The sequence below is a fragment of the Leopardus geoffroyi genome, chromosome A1, assembly GCF_018350155.1.
Source record: "Leopardus geoffroyi isolate Oge1 chromosome A1, O.geoffroyi_Oge1_pat1.0, whole genome shotgun sequence".
NCBI classification, from domain to species: Eukaryota; Metazoa; Chordata; class Mammalia; order Carnivora; family Felidae; genus Leopardus; species Leopardus geoffroyi.
Genome location: NC_059326.1, coordinates 107,267,188 through 107,290,183, shown reverse-complemented (window position 1 = coordinate 107,290,183; position 22,996 = coordinate 107,267,188). Strand labels below are relative to the sequence as shown.

Below are 22,996 nucleotides of genomic sequence, written 5' to 3'. Positions count from 1 at the left end.
GCATGAATCACCGCCGAAGGAAGTCTCCTCATCCCCACCATCTGTCAAGGCAACGTTGGCAGTGCAGCTGGTGCCTGCGAGAGGCTGGGGGGCACACAGAGGCCGAGCTGCACTGGCATCTATTCTGCATCTCCATCCTGCCTCTACTGTTGGCACTGCTCAAAAACTGAAGATCTAGAAGGCTTCTGGACTCAGCACGTATTGTATGTTTGACAATAATTGGGATGCTAATAAGAGTGGAGATGGGGAGGGGCGCCTGGGTGGCTCAGTCGGTTGAGCGTCAGACTTCGGCTCAGGGCATGGTCTTGCGGACCGTGGGTTCGAGCCCCGCGCCGGGCTCTGGGCTGACAGCTCGGAGCCTGGAGCCTGTTTCAGATTCTGTGTCTCCTTCTCTCTCTGACCCTTCCCCATTCATGCTCTGTCTCTCAATGTCTCAAAAATAAATAAACGTTAAAAAAAATTAAGAAAGAAAAGAGTGGAGATGGGGAGGGTAGACAAGTCAGCAGCACTAAGAAGTGATAACAGATATCTGTGTTGTCCCTTAGGACACGATTTTGCCCACTTGCCTTGTAATATCCATAATCACAGAGATACGCCTTCAATAATCAAGCACAAAGGAGAGCTTAAGTGTACAATTTCCTGCAGAATTTAGCAGTCCCTTCTTACAGACATCCCTAGGGTAAGAACTTTGAAGGGGACTTGCAGTGACTCAGAAAGCAAGTGGTATGAAAAGAAAGGCAACTTGGCCACATAATTCAAATGTGTTGATGCCTTCCTTCTCCTATACAAATCTCATCACCACGGCTGAAATAGAGCTATAGCTATTTTACTGGCTCTTTGCAACTCATCTTGGTATATTTTACCTGCTTAAAAATATTTTGTGTTGGGTGCAGAGAGGTAAAGAGGGAAGACACCAGTCTCTTTCTAGGACCACGTCTGGCTTAGGCCATTCCCTCAAGAACAAGACAGTACCAGGTGAGGGCTTAACAAACCTGGCAGCATGACAGGCAATCTGGGCAATCCAAGCCATTAGAAAGGACCCTTGTCTTCTAGGTCCTCTTCCTGGAAGAAGGAACTGCCCAGGCCTGATCTGAAAATGCAACCACGTGAAACCAGAGTAGCCCCGAAATGGAGCTGCTGACTGGAGGAGATGGGCTCCAGCTTTCTTATGTTAGAAACAGTGGGACGTTATAGTTTCCCTTTCAAGGGAGTATTCCATTCTGTTGTTTGGACTATCAGTTCACACACTTGGGGATTTTATTCCTATTGTTCTTCGTCTATTACTAGGCACAATGGGTTCAACTCTTAGATTCAGAAATAGCTCCAACAAAATTGCTTTATGCCAAGTCTGTATGGCTCAAATGACATAAATAATCACACAATTACATGGTGGTGCTCATGGCAGACAGCTTCTGTACTCAGCAGGCTGACACCACAGAGATAAGGGCTGCTGCTGGCATCAGGAACGCTCAGCATTTTTTTTCTACTGGCTGATATCCAGTGACCTGTGAGCAAGCAATTAGAAGAAACCTTTCCCCAACACAGTGCTACTCAGAGGGAGCTAGCAAAGTGGTGGAAGACTGGGATGAAAGCCTGAACGGGCTCTTACTGACCAAACATCAGCAAACTAAGTTTGGCCCAGAATGAGCATACAGCAGACGTAAGCTGAACGGCAGATCAAACGTGTTCATGGTGTCAGCCAGAACTTTGCCCACTGTCTTCTATATCACCCCAACAGCTGAGAAGCCTTGGGTTCACGTGGAAAGAGAGCTGCTCCAGATCTGGACAAGAGTTAACTTAAATCTTAAGGACAGTATGCCAGTAGTGTAACTCAGGACATGTGACTTCATTATTCATGGCCTCAGTGTCCATATCTGTCGAATAAAGAAAATAACATCAGTAATCTGAGAGATGTTGAGAGGATTATGTTTAAAAATACAATGCAAGTAGGGGCACCTGGGTGGCTCAGTCTGTTAAGCATTGAACTCTTGATATTGGCCCAGGCCATGATCTCAAGTTTCATGAGACTGAGCACCGTGTTGAACACCACGCTGAGTGTGGAGCCTGTGTGGGATTCTCCCTCTCTCTGTCTGCCCCACCCCTGCTCATGCTCTCTCTCTCTCGCTCTCTCAAAATAAATAAATAAACTTTAAAAAATAAAAAAAATTAAAGGATAATGCAAGAAAAATGCATAGAATGATATTGAGTGGACAGAAGATGATCACTAGGATTGAACTATTGGAGTGATGCTTAAACAGGAAACTCGCAGCTATCCAAATAAGGTAATGGTGGTAACATACATATATGATGCTTCAGGTTGCATTCATGCTGTGTTGCCCTTCAACCTTAAAGGAGTTTTAAATAATAGACACTGCATAGACAGGAAAACACTCTTAATTTCACTAATATAATTCCAATAAATCTTCAGTCAGGAAATACTGCAGTGCCTGAAAAAAAAAATCATAGGAAAGCCTAATGCAAAGTCACAAAACAGAACTTAAATGCACTTATCTTAATTTTAGTACAGTATGTGTGTATGTAATTAAGGTCACATGAGATCTCTGCATTTCCTTGTTTCATCAGTATAATTCCATGAGTATTACAGAGAATGCCACTTCATCCCTGGGTAGTTGCCTCACAACTCGGGCTCTTTTTCAGTTGTCTAAGCTAAACAGATGAGCAGACCCTGATTTCTTTTCTTCATTAATGAAATAACAATTATTAGTTTGCAGTAGATCTTTCCAAATGACTATCTTTACTGCATGATAATATATTTACTGCTCAGGAAAATAAAACCCGCTGAAAAAGTAAGCCACATGATGTAGGAAAATATGCTATTAAAGTAAGGGTTTATGAAGGCTGAGAAAATATTAGAGCAGAGATCAATTCTGAATTGTTGGCCCTGTCAAGATTTTTAACGTCTAAAAGTGCCAGTACTTCCTTTCTAATGAGTCTGACATTATTAAGATTATATGTTATGGTCAAGGAGAGTGCCATCATATTTGTCACAACATTAAGCAATGTTATCTATTTTTGAGGCTCCCCAAGTGTCCTCTCTAAAAGAGACTATTACCCTGTACAAAACCCATCGCTAAGGCAAATGCTGTATGGCCTCCTGGCAATTAGTTCCAAATAATGGTAGCAACTTACAACAACTTTCAAATCAACTTTGATGCAACTTTTGGTCCTATTGTGTGAAAAAAGAAAACGAGAGTGTAGAACAATATGTACAATATGCTACATTTTGTGAGAACCCAAATTAACCCCAATTAAAGGCAGTTTCTGACCTGTTCTTGGTTCAGTTTGATCACAAAGCTGAAGAGACTGAGGAAGAATGCTTCTCCTGGAACGTAAGTTATTGAATAAAGAAGCCACTCATTTTAATCAGTTGTGAAGGCCAGGATTTAAAGCGTAACAAAACAAACAATATGCCTATAATCCCTTGTTAACTTTTCCAGTCTCTATAATAAGCACATTTGGGTGAGTATGACCCCTAAGAATTACATCAAGTATGACTGAAAGGAAACAACACAAACTTTTCAGTGTTTTTGAAAAAGACTATTGTTATACCTGTGTTTTATTATAAATAACCAGGTTCTGTCATAGTTTATCTTCTTGCCAGCAAATGAAGGACATCGTTTCATAAAGCTTCTAAAATGTACATGAATATTTAATTAAATCATATTTCCTTGAGAAAATAAAGTTCATTCGCATTTATAGCAGACAGTTGTGAGGAGTACATAATTGTCAGAAGACCAGGGTAGCCCGTACCGGTTGCTTGTGGAACAAAACTCCTCAATTTTTAAAACTTTTTTTAAAAAATAAACATACAATCATAAGTGTTCATTTACTTTAAAAATTCTAAAGATGAAGAAAATTATTGTCTATATTTTTAAGTCCTTGTATAAATTACAAAACTCAAGTTTATGTTACAGAGTCCCTTCCCCATAGGAAGCATAAAGCACTTTTGTGGTACCTTTCACCAGTAAATATTTGTATCACATTGAATTTAACAAACGAAATAAAAGTCGATATTGCATCTTTAAGCCCCAAGAGAACATTCTTCTAAGCTGTCTCTCACGATGAATGAGCTTCAAAAGTCATTTGATTGCCACGATTTAACTCAATCTCGAATAAAGATATATAAAAGTAATACATAATTGACTTCAGTAGAAATCTGAAATATCAGTGAACTGCAGACTCTTCTTGCTTGAGGTCAACAAACACTCTTTGGAAGATAACCAAGAGTAGTTTAAGACCAGGATAACAAAATAAAATTATAACAATAATAATTATAATAATAAAAATAACAATAATAAAATAAAAATAACAACAACCAACAATGAGGTAAACTCCCCTTTAAAAAGGCAATATGTGTTGCCTGGACTGTCAGGAGAGAGTTCGATTATACCTGACACCCAAATGTTTTTCCAACCAGAGTTCAGCCAGTTGCATGGTCGAGGCAAAAGTACTTGCCTTGGATCCTAAACACATCTTATACTGCTTAGGGTCCAAGTTAGGGTCACAATGGACTGGATGGAAAATATGCACCACTCCTACTTCTTGGCTTCTGAAGGGCCTTAAGCCAGATAGAATGACTTTATTGTAGAGATCTACATCTTCCAGTCCCCAGCCTTGTATTGAGGTATCAAATCCACCTGCACCCAGCAGATCACTTTTATAAATACAGGTAATTCCATAGCCATAGTCTCTCCAAAATCCAGTCTTCTTTGAGAAGACAAAGTCATCATCAGTGGGAGGATTTCCCCCATTGGTTACCTTTGGGTCATACTGGCTAAAGATGATGGGGTAGTACACCTGTTGTCCCTGAATTGTATTGTCCCTACATCGTTGGAGAAAGTCTCCTCTGAAGATCAAGTCAACGTCACAAAATAGCAGCAAAGTATCATTGTCAAACTGGGAAGAAGCCATTTCAAGACCAAGACCTCTGGAAAACTCTCCCTTCATTGGGATCAGGGTCATTTCTGCTTTAGGGTACTTATTCTGATATTCCTTGATCAGCTCAATATGCTTGTTGGAATCTTGGCCAGAATCCCTACTGAAAAGGGTGATGACCAGCTTTACATTCTGCTTTGGAATAAGACAAGTTTTTTCAAAGTTGTCCATGAATCGCAAGAAAATGTCATACCTTCCAATGAGAGGAACAAGAATGTGTATTTTCTTTTCATTGTGCCCTCCCATGTCTTTGGCACCTTGAAAAGAAGATAGTATCTTTAAAGAATTAGATATAAAGGAGAATGACTGAGTGTCACTGTTAATGCTCTCAACAAGCCTGTTGACATCTAGCTCTTCAGTTTCTCTAAAGAAAGGCTTGCTGAACAACTGCTGAAGATAGGCATGACGTCTCACTGGCACAGTCAGTTTCCTCCCCTTGTGTCTTTTATATAAGAGGAGTAAATCCAAAATGTACTCCACCCCATGCATGGGATCAACCCTGCGGTAGCCATACTGAATTTCCTTGAAGTCAATGAGCCGTCCCCTACTTTTGGCATTTTCATTGATCATCTCCATCACCTGTAGGACTGTGTCATCCAGTGCTGTTCTTAGGATGCTGTTGATGCTCTGTCGAGGAGGCTGGTTCTCAGATGCTGAGTAAAGGAGCTTCCCTGTCAGGAACTCCCATTCTATCACTTCATCTCTCTCCCGAGGCTGGAAGTGGTTGAAAGAAGGCATCACTCCCAGCTGCTGGTCCTCTTTACTCACTTCACTGTTACTGAGCTTGCTCATCAGAGCACTCTCCCGGTGGAGCTGGATGGTGCGGTAGCGAAGTTCAGAAATTTTGCGGCTGAGCATGTAATTGTGAAGCCTGTATTGGTAGGCAGGCCTTTTGTTGGGATGCAGTGTTATGGCTGCATGGATTTTGCTGTTGTGAAGGTCCTGGATATAACCCTTCCGATTATGTTCGTAATTTTCATGGAACAGTTGTTGCATCTGAAAAGTAAAAGAAATCAAGAAGTTACAATAAATTTAAAAATAAATAAAGCAATAAGTGAAAACCTTTAAACTTAAATTAAAATATTTAAAGAAATTAGTTGGAAAATGAATTGTCAAATTTATATATAAAAGAAATGAAAACAGTTTTAAAATGTCAAACTCACACGCTCAAACACTGTAACCTAACCTCCCGTTACATACATATACTGCACACTAAAGTCCAGCTGTGTATTCCAAAGTAAAGAATCTTTGTCCTTCTATTCCTTTTTTTTTTTAATTTTTTTTTCTACGTTTATTTATTTTTGGGACAGAGAGAGACAGAGCATGAACGGGGGAGGGGCAGAGAGAGAGGGAGACACAGAATCGGAAACAGGCTCCAGGCTCTGAGCCATCAGCCCAGAGCCTGACGCGGGGCTCGAACTCACGGACCGCGAGATCGTGACCTGGCTGAAGTCGGACGCCCAACCGACTGCGCCACCCAGGCGCCCCTTTCTATTCCTTTTGAAGTCAACGCAAAACATCAAAGAAAATATGAATTGAATACATCCAAAACCCATAAAGGATCATTGTGAGGGACAGGCAGTGTGGAGAGATCATGGGCTTTACAAAATAGAGGGTTAACCTTGAGGAGTAAACCCCATGACTTGTTGCTTGGAATGGCCATAACAGCCCCAAAGGAGACCTAAGTTTTATTGAGCATTCTGATATACCATGTTTACAGAGTAAGTTCTTTTTTTCTTAATTTGCTTTAATGCTTATTTATTTTTGAGAGAGAGCATGTATGTGTGCATGAGTGGGAGAGGGGCAGAGAGAGAGAGGGAGAGAGATAAAGGGTCTGAAGCAGGTCCCAAGCTGACAGTAGAGACACCGATGTGGGGCTTGAACTCACGAATTGTGAGATCATGACCTGAGCTGAATGAAGTCAGACACCCAACTGAGTGAACCACCCAGGAACGCTCAGAGTAAGTTCTTGTTAAGGTAATGTGGAGCAGAAATTATATTGATCTACACTACTGATCTAAAGGATCATGTCCCAAATTAGACATGTTTCACACCCTTACGAGCCAGAAGGTTTCTATGCTGGTGTATGACAAGTTCACTACTTCAAATAGAAACAAAATGAGGGAAAATCTAGAGTTATGAGATCATACTGCAAACTGCCAGCTGACTCTTTCTTCTCTGTCAATAAAGAAACCTCCATTACACTCGTTCAAGAGAAGTACCAGTGGAGAAGGAAAAGGAGGGGGCGGAGGAAGAACAGAAGGAGAACTACCAGTGGCAGCAGCGACAGGAGATAGCTGTAAGTATATTGATGAATAAAGAGGAAAAGAATATTGCAAACTTATGAATACATATCTAAAGCAAGTGAAAATTATAGACAAGTCAAAGAAATTTAAAAAAATACAATCTCTATAAATAAGAATTCAAGAAATAGATACATGAGCTTAAAGAAAAGAACTAAAATGAAAGATAATCACATTACAAGAACCCAAGAAAAAGATTTGTGGAAAACTCAGGAGAAAGATACTTGAGAAAATTTAGCCGAATAATGGAAACATAAAAGAGGGGATAAGAAGTTTGGAGATATAAGTCTTTGTGTATACATGCATACACATATATAAATATAAATATTTATACGCATTTAAACGCTTGAATATATGTTCAGTACACATAGATATACATTTAAGATAAAATTATATATGTGAAATATACCTGAGGGACATGTTTCCCTGAAAATAGAGGCAGATATATATCTATGTGTCATTAAGCCAAGAGAAAAAAAAGAGAAGAATGAACAAACAAAACCCACTTTGGCTCTAAGTGGGAAAAGAACAAGTCTTGTCACAACATTTTCCATAGCAACATCAGTGCTGAAAAACAGTAGAGTACAGCCTAGGAAGACCTCAAGGAAGCAAATTAATGACTAATTATTTTTTAGTCAATCAAGGTAGGGGCTCAAGTTTACTGCAAAAAATAACTAGCTCCTAACTTGTAAAAGAACTTGTGGCAGAATAGCACTGATAAATTCTCTGATGCTCCTCCCATCGAGAGACAGGTCTTTGTCCCTTTCTCTTGGACCGCGGTGATTCTGTCACTACTTTAACTAAGAGACCACACTAGAAACAACACTGCACCCGTTTCTAGATTGGCAGCTTCCACTTCTTGTCTGTTGGAACTCCCACTCTGCAGAAGCCAACTGCCAAGTCACAAGTCTGAGTTAGTTTCCTTGTTTCGGGCCAGGATCTTCAGTAAAACGTGGTATAGCACAACCTTGTTCCGATCCCAGACTCAGAGAAGAAGTTGTCATTTTCTCTCTTTAAGACATTAAATAAGTTCCTTTCTATTTCTAGTTTGGTAAGAGCTTTCATCATGAATGACATTTCAAGTTGATCCAAGGTTTTTTTTCCTGCATCCATTGAGAAGACTGTGTGATATCTTTCTTTCTTTCTTTCTTTCTTTCTTTCTTTCTTCTGTTATGGTGAATCACTAATTGAAATTCCAATATTAAACAACCATTTTGTCCACTGACTAAACCCATCATCATCCTGATATATCATCCTCTTTATACACAGCTGGATTATATTTGCAAATGTTTGTTCAAAATATACCATGAAATACCAATTCTCAATTTGATATATAGGTTCAATGCAATTCAATACTAATCCCACCCTTTATTAAAAAGAAAATGTTGCTCTTGATATTAACAGGATGATTCTAAAATTTACACAGAAATGAGGGGTGCCTGGTTAACTCAGTCGGTTAAGAGTCCGACTTTGGCTCAGGTCATGATCTCACTGTTCATGTGTTCAAGCCCCACATTGGGCTCTGTGCTGACAACTCAGAGGATTTGGATTCTGTGCTTTGGATTCTGTGTTTCTCCCTCTCTCTTCCCCTCCCCTGCTCATGCTCTGTCTCTCTCTCTCAAAAATTAATAAACATTTAAAAAATAATAAAAATATAAAATTTATAGAGAAATGAAAAGCCAAGTATATTCATGACAACGTTAAAAAAAGATATACTGCAGATTAAAAAGTTATAGAAATTTAGACAGTATGATCCTGATACAAAGATAAACAAATAGAACAAAAGACCAAAATAATCCATAAATAAACCTACCACATGATTTACAATATCACATAATTTACAACAAATAAAGACACAGAAGAGTGGAGAAAGGATGGTCTTTTCTGTCAATAATGCAAGGATAGCTGGATATTCATGTGGAAAAAAAGGAAAAACTGGTCCCCTTCCTCCCCCTGCCCTCACATGGAAAATATATCCCAGATGGATTGTTGTTATAAATATAAAAGTTTACCCAATAAAATATCTGCATGACTTTTGACTGTGTGAAGAACTCTTAAATATGACACAAGGTACCAACTATAAAAACAGATTGATGAACTGGACTACATTAAAATTAATAATTCTGTTCCTCAAAAACATCATTATAAGATTATAAAGGGTAAATTATGTACATTTGAAAAAAAAAAGAATTCACACACACATACATACATACACACACAAACATACACACACAGAGGTAAACTACAGAATGGGAGAAGACATTTTTTAACAGATCATACCAAAAGGACTAATACCCAGAATATGTAATAAACCTATACAAATTAGTAAGCAAGAAGGACAAACCCAGCTGCAAAATGGAAAAAAAAAAAAAAAAAAAAAAAAAAAAAAAAAAAAAAACCCTTAATGGGCACTTCACAAAAGAGAATATGCAAATACACAATTAACATACAAAAACATTCTCTATCTCATTCATCATCAGAGTAATGCAATTTAAAGTAATGATGTGATAACATTACAGACCTATAAGAATGGCTAAAACTAATCAGACTGATAATGTATTGTTAGGATTTGGAACTCTCATACATGTGTGGTGAGGTTGTAACTTGGTTCAACCAGTATGGAAAATGTATCAAGTAAAATGACCCCACACATTTCCTATGACTCAGTAATTCTACTCTTAGATATATACCCAATATAAATACAACCATCCATACACCTAAAATATATATATATGAGAATTTTCATAGAAGCATTATTCAAAATACTCCCAACTGAAACCAACCCAAATGTGTATCAAGAGTAGCATAAATTAATGTCACATATTCATATAATAACAAATAAAACATCAGTTAAAATAAATATACTACTACAACAATATGGACAAATCTCACAAACAAGTGAAACAAGACATACACAAAAGAATGTGTTTTGTTTGACTCTATTTACATGGAATTCAGACACAGGTAAAGCTAACCTATACTATTAGCTGTTAGAATAGTAATAAAAATTCAAGAAAGAGGACAGGGAGCTGTTAATGCTCTATTTGTCGATCTAGTTCATGGTGGCATGTACATATTCTATTTGTGAGCATTCATTGAAATATTACTTAAGATATGTTTGTCTGTTATATTCCAATTAATAAAAGATTTTATTTTGAAACTGTGATATACACGTATGTAGAATTAGGTAGGATTTTCTGATATGTATGTACATAAATATGTGTGGATATGTGGCTGGAGGGGAGGAAAGGAGGGTGGGGAAGACAGAGAGAAAGAAAGAGAGAATATAAATCATAGAAGTTTTCCTATAGAAGGTCACCTAAAAGGGGTAGGACCCATACTATAGGAGATTCTTTATCTCCAGTAAAACTGAGATACTCAGATTTTCAAATCACCATGATACGACTTTGAAGAATATAACAGCAGATATTTTGAGAAGGATTTTGGACTTAACTCAAGACATAGTTTAACTGCATCCATTTTCTTTTCTCAAAACACATGATAATTTTTATTTAACATTCTGATTGATGATAAATCAAACTGAATCCATAATTTACAGTGAGCTGTTGTATCTCTACTTCTGTGGTATTAATATTTTATACCTGAAATTGCTTTCAATATTTTACTGTATTTAACTTTCCATGCTTTTTTTTGTTTGTATGGAAGAAGGCAAAAAAAATATTTCTGATCATATATGAAAGACTAATTATACCACCTGTAAAAGGTATTGGCTATATGAAACTATTCTTTCTTAAGACATGCTTTACAGTACTAAGAAGAAGGGGCAATGTTAAATTAAACAGGAAACAATGTTCAGAGGCAAACTGGGAAATTGCTGACTTAATCTTGCTCTTTTAGTGCTATTAAAGGGATTAATACAGCACAATTTGATAAAGGTGACATTTTGTTATAAAACAAATACTATCTAAGTATTGAAATGTTTAACTAACTCATATCACTCACATCATTATAGCCCAAGCTGTATCCATGGTGCTTATCTTTCTAATGTAATCCTTTGCAGAAATATTACAAATAGACAAAGACCACGATGGAGGCAATCCTTGGAAACCATGTATTCAGACACATTCCAGGAAGTACAGTAATGATGAAAGCATCTTGAATTCGTGCCACATTTTCCATGAAGAAACATAGAACATATCCAAATTTCCTATTTTTATATGTAGGGAGGAGGTCCAAGCTATACAGCATAAATGTGAGAACATTTAAGAACCTGGCTATGGAGTTAGCCAGATTGGGATTTGAAGACTGGCTCTACCTTTCTAAGCCATTTCCTAGCCAACCTGTCTAAATCTCAGCCTCCCTATCTATAAAAGAGAAAATGTTAACTGCCACACTGTATATTAAAATGTTGCTCTATAAGAAAAATATATACACAATGCTTAACATTGTGTCTGGCATATGGAAAACACTCAGTAAATGGCAACTGTACATAAGTAACAGTTCAAGGATTTGCCAATCTCCTCCTGAGGCTGTTCTTTTTAGCTAGGAATTTTCATAGAAGGAGAGTGGCACCCTTTCATTGGCTTGCCTCATCTTTGCTCATCTCTGGAAACGCTTGGAAATGGTTACAATTTGGCTGCATACACTCAGTGCTTCAATACATCTAACATGCCACTGAGGCATCCTCTCCTAACAAGAGTCCTCCTAACAAAAGATAAGTTGTTGAGGAAATTTCAGGAAACCAAGGTTCATGCTTAAGTTATTTAACCCTGAGTCAACTGAGATATAAGAGATCACAACTACAACCAGAATAAACAGCTGGTTTTATTGTTTATCACATTAAATTGTGAATGTAGCAAAATGGTTTTAAGAAAAAGTATAAAATTTACTTTTAAAATTATATTAGCTTGTTTGAAATAATTCAGGAACTCCAGTGCAGACGGGCTGCTGCTTCTTTCTAGAACTTCCAATTGATTTCTCGCTACTTCCAGAGATTGATACGGGAAGGGGAAAAGCATTCCACACCAACAAAATCACAGCAACAATTAACATCAGTGGGTCCTGACAGACCCCAGTGCTTCAACTGTCCCCTCCAACAAATCTCACTCTCTGATAAGAAAATTACCTAAGAAGCTATAGAAAACTCTATTATAAAAATCAGAGAGAAGAATAGATGCCAAGATACAGTTGTATATTATTATTAGTCTCCTACTATATTAACCTTCCATTTCCCCCCTTAGATTTATGAATAATGAAAACATAGCATAGATAATTTTTGGAATGATCATAGCCATATCAGTAAAGGACTTCCATTTCAGCAAATACATTTTCAAAGAAACAGTAAGGGGTTGACCGCAAATAGGCACAACAAAGTCGCTTTTGGAGCATCGCAATGTTCAGAAAACTAGACTTGTTAATGGTTGCACAACTGTATAAATTTACTAACTATTACTAATCTGTACATGTACAGGGGAGACTTTGGTAGAATGTACATTAGACCTTGATAAGACTTTTTAAAAGACATAGCAAATATTAAAAATCATATACAGCCAACTCCATCTTTAAAAAGCAAGAAGACCAGAACAGTACGTAGTCACCAAAATATGTGTGAGTTTTCCAAAAGCTGAGATTGAGCAGGGGCATCTGGAAGCAACTGGGGACAAAAGGCCAAACACAGCAATGTCAGGGGCAAAAGGGTTCAAAGGACAGTAGATCTCTGAAACAACCAGGAAAGACACGCTGCCTGACAATGTAGGGTATCAAACCTACTCTGTGTAGACAATTATGGGTGCAGGAGCTGAGGTGATTGGGAAGGGCCGAATAAGCCCCGGATGGAAACGGTTTGTTTCAGAGAAGAGAAGGAGCTACAGAAGTCAAAGAATTAAGTCATGAAGTCATGTTTAAAAAAAATTTTTTTTAAGTTGATTTATGTATTTTGAGAGCAAGAACATGAGCTTGAGCCAGGGAGGGGGAGAGAGAGGTGGAGAGGAAGAATCCCTAGCAGGCTCTGCGTAGTCAGGGCAGAACCTGTGAAGGGCGTGGACTCACGAACTGTGAGATCATGACCTGAGCAAAAGTCAGGTCACTTAACAAAAGTAACGACACTTAACTGACTGAGCCCCCCAGGTGCCCCTAAGCCATGTTTTCAAGAAGCAAGTTTACCGTGAGGTAGTAGAGAGGACCAAAGCCTTTTCTCCATTGAAATCAGTAAGCCTAGAACACTAACAAGCATCCCTGCCAAAATATCTATGGTGAAGAGCTTGTCCAGGGAAAAGGAATTTTTCCAGGGATAAGTATGTTTTCCAAAAAAGGAACACAGACACATTACCCCAAAGTTTCCATATTAAAAAACAAACAAACAAACACTAGATGAAAAACTTGCCTCTGCCCTCTCCTCCACACACCCTCCTGAAAAACAGAAGCCACGGAACTGAGGGAAACATTAAGCAAGTGCTTTAAAATCATAAGAAACAATTTCCTCTATCTTTTTTTTTAAATTTTTTTTAACGTTTATTTATTTTTGAGACAGAGAGAGACAGAGCATGAACGGGGGAGGGTCAGAGAGAGGGAGACACAGAATCTGAAACAGGCTCCAGGCTCTGAGCAGTCAGCACAGAGACCGACGCGGGACTCGAACTCACGAACCGCGGGATTGTGACCTGAGCCGAAGTCAGCCGCTTAACCGACTGAGTGACCCAGGTGCCCCAATTTCCTCTATCTTTGAAAACAACAAAGGAGAAATAAAATATCTCAGAGATGTGACAGGGAGACGAAATGTCAGTTCACAGAACTAAGAAAGAAAGAAAGCTTAAAAAGTAAACTATGAAAAAATCAGGAGGAAAGGAAAAGAAGAGACATCATGGGGAGTTCAGTAAGGGACAGAAAAGATAGAAAGTAGGAAAGCTTAGGGGTGTCTTGCTGGTTCAAGTCGGTGGAGAGTGCAACTCACTCTCGAGTTTGTGAGTTTCAGCCCCTGTGGGGTATAGAGATTACGAAAAATAAAACCTTAGGGGCACCTGGGTGGCTCTGTTGGTTAAGTGACCAACTCTTGATTTTTGCTTCAGGGCATGATCTCACAGTTTGTGAGTTTGAGCCCCACAGTGAGCGCATAGCCTGCTTGGGATTCTCCCTCTCTCTCTGCCCCTCCCTCCCTTGGTTGCTCTCTCTCAAAATAAATAAACATTTAAAGAAAAGCAAAATATTTTTTTTAAAAAGGCAGGAAAGCTTAAAAAATGGAATAGAAATAGTTACAAAGGATTAGAGAAATTAACATACCTAGAAGAGTACTAGGTATATAGTAATTGCCATTAACAAGAGTATTAATAATCATTAGGTATTATTACTGTAGTTATTTGTTTTTACTATTATTATTAGTGTAGGTATTGAAAAAGTGAGCAAATGAGAATGGCCTTAAGTTTTCCTTAAAAATTAATTCAAGTATGCTCAGTGTAGCCATCATTTGACTTCATATCATCATCTAAAAACTAAAAAGCTAAATTGTCTTTATGAGGTCTCTGTCGAAACAAAGGAGAACGTGAAGGCCATGCCATTATCAGAAACCTGTTCATGAACATCTTTCCTGTTCTCTATTAAGAACGTGGCTGCATTAATTTTTTCTCCTCCAAGGAGAAAATTTCCTTACTTTGTGTAAAGAGGCTCTTTCAATTTAGTGCAAATTCTTTTGTTCTCCTTATCCTGCTCCATTTTTTGTTATAAGAAAGGATCTTCTAACTTAGAAAATTTTCTTTGAATCTCTTCCTACAAATGAGATTCAGGAGAATTTGTAGGAGAAAAAAAAGTCATTCTTGTTCTAGGAAGTACAGACTCTCTGTAAATCAGAATAATGTATGGATGTGAACAAGAAATAATAAATCATTAAAGTGGTCTAAAATATAATGGCAAACGTGTACCTAAGAGTTGGTTCATTTGCTTTGCAAATGTTTAAACTCATTTTATTCTCTATGATGTAGTGATGCAATACTACATAACTAAATGAGGAGTCTTATTACCCTCAATGAAAATGCCTTATGATCTTTCTTTTATTTTATAAAACCAGTAAATATGAAGGTAATAGGCAAAATAGTGGATTTTCAAATTAACACTATTATTTTCCCTCAATTATTGTCTTCAAATATTAATAGTAAAGTTCTTACAGTATGTCCTACTTCTCCAGTGATAATGCCATAATGAAAACTGTACCCAATTCTAAATATTAAAGAGAAGACATGAGTTTGGTAAAAATAAATATTCATATATCATTCTCTAATCATACAGTAAATGACAAAAATCTTAAAGGGTACAGCTTGGATAAGTTGTTGAATGCAAAGTTTTTATTCTTATTTTTATATAAAAACATTTTTTTAAAGTAAGTTTTTATTGGGGCGCCTGGGTGGCTCAGTCAGTTAAGCACTGACATCAGCTCAGGTCATGATCTCACGGTTTGTGGGTTTGAGCCCTGCGTTGGGCTCTGTGCTGACAGCTGGGAGCCTGGAGCCTGCTTTGGATGCTATGTCTGCCTCTCTCTGTCCCTCCCCCACTCATGCTCTGTCTCTCTCTCTCTCAAAAATGAATAAACGTCAAAAAAATTTTTTTAAGAAGTTTTTACTTTTATTTATTTTTATTTACAATTTTTTTTTTTAAAATAAGCTTCGGGGCACCTGGGTGGCGCAGTCGGTTAAGCGTCCGACTTCAGCCAGGTCACGATCTCGCGCTCCGTGAGTTCGAGCCCCGCGTCGGGCTCTGGGCTGATGGCTCAGAGCCTGGAGCCTGTTTCCGATTCTGTGTCTCCCTCTCTCTCTGCCCCTCCCCCGTTCATGCTCTGTCTCTCTCTGTCCCCAAAATAAACAAACGTTCAAAAAAAAAAAAATTAAAAAAAAAATAAGCTTCACATCCAGTAGGGAGCCCAAAGTGGGGCTTGAACTCACAACCCTGAGAGCAAAACTTGAGCTGAGATCAAGAGGCAGGCACCTAGTCTGACTAGTTTAGTTAGTAAGATCTAGTTTAAATATAAGATATGCTCTTCCTCATATCATCTTTATATGTTTGTCACATAAAGTTAAGAGCATTATTTTGCTACTAAGATAAATAAAAATAATAGCATCTTGGAAATAGCCACATCTAATCCACATACTCTAAAAATTCAATGTACACATGTGATAAAATTGCATGGAACTAAAGACACGTGTGTGTACATACCCACACATACCCACACACAAAAATAAATGCCAGGAAAATTGCAGTAATCTGAATAGGATCCGTGGAACAGATCAATGTCAATGTCCTGGTTGTGATATTTAACTACAGTTTTGCAAGGTTTTGCCACGTTAAGGTGCACATGGGATTGGATTTCCTTGCAATACTTTTTTTTTTTTTTTTTTTTTTTTTTTACAGAAGTACACAAATCACCTAATTACCTAAAAGTAAAAGGTTTAACTAAAAATCACATGCAAAAATTTTAAAAGAAAATGTTGTAAGGGCATCTGGGTGGCTCGGTCAATAAAGTGTCCTACTCTTGATTTTGGCTCAGGTCATGATGTCACAATTTGTGGGTTCGAGCCCCTCATCAGGCTCTGTGCTGACAGTGAGGGGCCTGCTTGGGAGTCTCTGTCTCCCTCTCTCTCTGCCCCTCCTATGCTCTCTTTTGCTCTCAAAAATAAACAAACATTAAAAAAAATTTTGTCACATTTCTTTTTTTTTAAATCACCCCCAAAGGATACTGAAAACAGCAAGCGTTGAAAACTTGTAGTTCAAAGAATGCAGATGTGATGGTGACTTTTTTTTTTTTTTTTTTTTTTTTTTTTTGGTAAGCCAATGGTCTAAATGAATTTGAGTTTAAAAAATGTTAAGTGAGCAGTGCATTTTCTAGCTATTGTCAGTCTCATAGAGTTTCTTTATGTTTCCTTCGTGAATTTCAGTTGCCAGAGGGTATCTGAGTTCTTGGATATCATTTTCTTGTAACTTTTAAAAAATGTTTACTTATTTTTGAGAGAGAGAGAGAGAGAATGAGCAGGGGAGGGGCAGAGAGAGAGGGAAACACAGAATCCGAAGCAGGCTCCAGGCTCTGAGCTGTCAGCACAGAGCCTGACGCGGGGCTCGAACTCACAGACTGTGAGATCATGACCTGAGCCGAAGTCAGACGCTTAACCGAGTGAGCCACCCAGGTGTCCCTGTTGGATATCCTTTTAAAGAAACTTAAAAAATCTTAAAATGTCTTTCCCTGTCGAAATCCTGTCACATGCTACAACATAGATGAACCGGGAAGACATTATGCTAAGTGAAATAAGTCACAAAAAGACAAATTCTTTATGAGTCCACTTATACAAGTACCTAAAGTCGTCAAACTCATAGAAACAGAAAGTAGAATGGTGATGTCCAGGGGCAGGGTGAGTGGGGAATGCAGAGTTGTTCAATGGGTATAGAGTTTCAGTTTCGCAAGAGGAAAAATTCGAGAGATTTATTGCAAAACAATGTGAATATAGTTGGCACTATTGAACTCTACACTTAAACACGATTAAAATGGTTTTAAAAAAAAGTTCTTTGTTTTTTATTTCACGTGATCCTCACCTTTCCTAAACCAGAATACAAGTCACAGTGTGGCTAATTAATATACTTTGTTATAAATGGTTTACTTCAATTAAGCTTTATTTATGGGCAAGTTCTCTCTCCTGATAGCAAAAAATGGCTCCCGTTGGCCATAGGTACACATTCTATTTTTTTTATTTAAAAAAATTTTTTTTAAATCTTTGTTTTTGAGAGAGTGAGAGAGACAGAGTGAGAGCAGGGGAGGGGCAGAGAGAGAGGGAGACACAGAATCTGAAGCAGGCTCCAGGCTCTGAGCTGTCAGCACAGAGCTGGACGCGGGGCTCGAACCCACCAACCGAGAGATCATGACCTGAGCCAAAGTCGGACACCCAACCGACTGAGCCACCCAGGTGCCCCCACAGGTACACATTTTATACATTATAATTCCACAGTAAGAAAAGCAGACCTTGACACCCACACAAGGGCAGAGAAGTGATAGAGGAAAGACTGAATGCTGTTGACAACAATGAATACAGCACTGAGCTGTACCTCAGGCCAGACTACTGTCAGACTTTCTGGTTTCCAGGGACAGTACTTCCTTCTCTGTTTCAGGTAGTTTAGGTCTGCAGCTTAACTTGCAACCCAAAGAATCTTGTCATAAATGATCTGATAGGTTGCTACATTTTAATTTCAGCTCTGTACTAATGCTCTATATGATTTTCCCCTGTTTAATTAGCTAATTTAATCTTGATTGAAATCCTATGGGGGCGCCTGGGTGGCTCAGTCGGTTAAGCATCCGACTTCAGCTCAGGTCACGATCTCACGGTCCGTGAGTTCGAGCCCCGCGTCGGGCTCTGGGCTGATGACTCAGAGCCTGGAGCCTGCTTCTGATTCTGTGTCTCCCTCTCTCTCTGCCCCTCCCCTGTTCATGCTCTGTCTCTCTCTGTCTCGAAAATAAATAAACGTTAAAAAAAATTAGAAAAAAAAAGAAATCCTATGGACAGTCTGTACCATTAAAACTGGTACTCATCTTCCTGCTACAATTCATTTTCTTAGCTATGTTAGTTAAAAAAACAAAACAAAAACTGTCAGACAACACAGAAAATAGCTTCCAGATACCAATTCTTATATGTAAGTTTTCTCAGCAGTATGTATTCTCTACAGTTTAAAAATACTTCAGACAACACAGAAAATAATCATGTGATATAGATTCCCCAGCAGGGAAATTCTAAACACATACTTTCTAAGGCAAATATCAAAGAGATTTAAAATCAGAAAGAAACCACTAAGTTAATGAGCTTTCATTTCATAATAGTATCATGACACATAACCATTTCTTAGTTTTTTTTTTTTAATTTTTATTTATTTTTCTTGAGTAGATTCCAAGCCCAACGTGGGGCTCAAACTCAGGACCCCAAGATCAAGAGTTTCATGCTCTGCTGAATGAGTCAGCCAGGTGCCTCAAGCATTTGTTAGTTTAAATAAACCCATACACCTTAATTAAAATAAAATAAATAAATAAATAAAATAATACTCCAATCAAAAACACAAAACTAAACTAATGATAATTTAACTTGGCCGCACATTAATTTGCCTGATTTAGCTTGACTTACCTAAATTTAGCATAAAGATGCTTCCTGATGTATAGTTAATAGTTGATGATTGTTGAAATGTAAACAATTCATTTCCCTTGTAGACATTTTAAAAGTTTTGGTAAATTGTCAAGTAAATGTTCTGTACTCATTCTTTCCTTAAACATTTTTTTCTACTCACAATTTGATAGAAGAGGCAAAGAGGAATTTTAAGGCCTTTTCAAGTTGCCACTTTGCAAACACGCACACAACCTTCATTCATGCAATACCAACATAAGTTAACTACTCCCTTCACTGGCGATTTGATTGTCACATCACAAGTAATAATAGACTATCCAAGAGATATAAAAATGCTAATTTGAAGGAGCACATGCACCCCAATGTTTATAGCAGCACTATCAATAACAGCTAAATTATGGAAAGAGCCCAAACCTCCATCAACTGATGAATGGATAACAGTTGCCACAACATTGTGAAAGGCATAAACACAATTAATGAATGTATTGTATCCAGTGGAGGAAATTCATTGACTATTTGATGGCACTGACCATGTATAAAATTATACCTTGATTTTCAAATAAAAAAAGAGAAAATGATCTCTTTTTTTAAGTTCATGGATTTTATTCCAGTTATGAAAGCTTTCAAACTCCAAGTAGAGTCCTATTTAACTAAAGTTAAAGGCAAAGATTTTCTTTGCTGTTGGTGCTAATTTTTTATTTCCTTTTTTCCTAAATTCAAGCCACCAGTCATTTATCCTAATGAAAGACTTATCATAACTTATCTAATTCTGTCTGAATATCAAGTCATCCACAAATGTAGAAGGTATAAGAATGGGACAGATAAGGACTGGGGCTGTTAAAATAAAAAAACAGAAGAGTGACCAGTCTTGAAAATTCCCTGAGCTGACAAAAGCAGTGTAGGCATACTGTAGGCATCAATTTAGCTTATTTGGCAAGACTAACTTGATCTGGGTCACTTCTTGCTTATGCCCCTGGAAATCATAAGCAAAACTTGAAAGGTTTCCCAAGGTCGATATGAGGTAACCACTGAGCAATTCCTTATCATTTAAAAAAATCCTAACATTCGACTCAATCACTGAAGAATAAACAGTCACTGCCATCCCACTATATAAGCTGCCTCATAAAAATAGACCGCTGAGCCTCTTTGTATGTTTTGGTTTGAGTGCTCCTGGTTTTCACACTGTCTTTTTGGTGTGTGCACGATAAACTTTTACTAATTGCTACTTCTGCTGATTCACCGGTTTTACTTCTGTTATTTCTGAACTTTTGACAGGGCACACTTAACGATATTTTGTCTAAAGAATGACATACACTTCTGTAATTATGGACTTTGGCTACAGGACAATTTTTAGTGATAGTCATTAATATTCCTGTAGTAACCCTCAGGGCAACTTGGAGTGCTGTTTGTAAGAGGCTAAAACTTGATGACCTTCCAACAAATAGAAGGAGGGCCATTATACAGCATTCAATGTTAATTCGTTTGTGCAGTGTCTTATGTCAGTAGAAGGTCTATGTTCAAATATAGTTTGAAATGAAAATAAGACATTATATTGTTAAGATTTAGGAGTAAAAACTTCGTATTCATTATGTATAAAATCAACTTCAGCTGCCAGTACATTCAGAATACAGTCTAACTGGATAAATTGGATTAGAGAACACAGTGAACTGGCATGTGCATTGTAGATGCTCAAGAAAGGTGGTGGCATCCATTTGATATAAACATTGAACACATGAGAAAGATAACATAATACATTCTATGACAATTTCTTTTGGTAACTTTCCCTGCCCACACCATTCCTGATTCGGTCCTCCCCAACCTTTTGACTGCCTCTCTTACTTACAGAATAAATGACTCCTTCATCCATTTAAAAATATTCACTGAGTTTCCAAAACGTGTCAGTGGCCATGCATACAGCCACAAAAGAAACATGGTCCCTGTGCTCGTGGAGTTAACTGCCTAATGAGGAGACAAGCAGTAAATATACAGATTCATAAGTAGCTGTCTGATTTTGACAGGTGCTCACTGCACTAATTATACCATATTGTATTTGTTGCTTTACTTGACCGTGTGCCTTTCGAGATGGCCTATTCCCAGAGGGTAGCCTGGGTCTAACACTTGATGAAATATTTATAATTAATTTTTAGTAAGTTAACATATTCCACCCCACCAAACAAGTTGGTAACCAAAACAGGGATCAAAATATTTACTGTAAGAACTTTAATTCCCTCCAAGAAAATTCTCAGCGTTCCACTTTATTTCCTAGGCCTCTAAATGTTTCCTCAAGTTAAAAAGTAAAATGTAACACAAGACTTCAAATATCTATGTTGTGGATGGCTTGGCACTTATCTTACAGCTTTTATATCTTACTTAAGTAGAGACTCACAGTCCGTACTACCGTACCATGACTGATGGTGGTCATACATCTCTTTACTATTTCCATAATTGATGCAGTCATCCAAGCAGGGAGAAAGGTCGAGGACACCCATCATCATTTCTGCTTTGTGCCACTGGAATGTGAAATGATTGTAGGAAACTAAACTGATTCTAAATCATTGTGGGTTCTGTCACATTAATAATTTCTGCACAAATAAATGAGGTGCTGCTGGGAGACCACAGTTAATGAGAATAAAAGCAATGCTAGAAGAAGGTCCTTCCACCTGTATGGAGACAAGAGTCTTCCCTTCAAGAAACAGAACTGTGGTTTATGTAGGAATTGTTAAAGGACTGTGGAGTTAGGCCTGGCTTTGGGGGACATTTCAATCATTTAAAAGAAAGGAAAAAGAAAAATGAAACTCTACTGTCTGTTTCTCTGTCATTCTTTTGGCTCATGTTCATGTGTATCTATCTGGGGCTAAAATCCCGGCTTTGCAATTCCAGGCCCAGTTTTGAGATATGTTCTTCCACTTCCAGTGTGACGTACAAATGACAACTTCTAAGACAAGAGGGACTGCTGGACTATTTTCTATATTATATGAAACATGGTTAAAACACTGTCTGGCATAGATTAAGTACTCAACAGGTGTCTCTGTATTAGTGCTTAGTAAACTTTAGATGTTGAAATTTCTTGCACTCTAAAGCAGATTGCAAAGATAGCCCCATTATCTCTAATTTGGCAGGTTACTAATGAGCAACTTTTAGTTATAAAGTTTAAAGATTGTAAGATTGTGTATCCATTTGCCTGTAGGAAGGGACTTGTACTTTTAGATCAGTTCCCAGATCATCAGCTAAAATCTAGAAGTCCACCAATGGGTGACCAACGTGGCCTTAACACTCCCTTCAATTTGACTAAACTTTAGACAGACTTTCTCCTGACTACAGGTCCCTGACCTCCCTTTTCTTAGAGCCTTTACTTTAGAAACCTTGCATACATTCTTCCTCTGCTCCTTTGATGTGGACATCTTCTAGCCTCTCGCCAGCTTTACAACCCAACAATGTCTTTCCCAAGGACCTGGGAACCATTCCTTCGAAATGTAATCAGTGGGAAAGAGCCCCTATCTCCCAGTCTTTGTGGGAAGGGAGGGAGCCCAAGTTCAATGAGCACTCATTAAAAACACAGATGGCCTAATAACATTGACCAACATCCTTGCTAAAGTCCTCCAGTACCTTTTCATTAGCTCACCCTAGTGCTTAAAAACTCTCCTG

General features: G+C 38.0%; 1 protein-coding gene across 1 annotated transcript in view; it reads right to left on the bottom strand.

Annotated features, from left to right (window-relative positions):
• Positions 1-3,543: 3,543 nt before the first annotated feature.
• CHSY3 (chondroitin sulfate synthase 3) overlaps positions 3,544-22,996 on the bottom strand; it is a 284,180-nt gene continuing 264,727 nt past the window's right edge. The window contains exon 3 of the mRNA XM_045487784.1: positions 3,544-5,952. Within this exon, the coding sequence (XP_045343740.1) occupies positions 4,390-5,952 (1,563 nt within the window). The 3' untranslated portion in view covers positions 3,544-4,389. The remainder of the gene's footprint in view (positions 5,953-22,996) is intronic.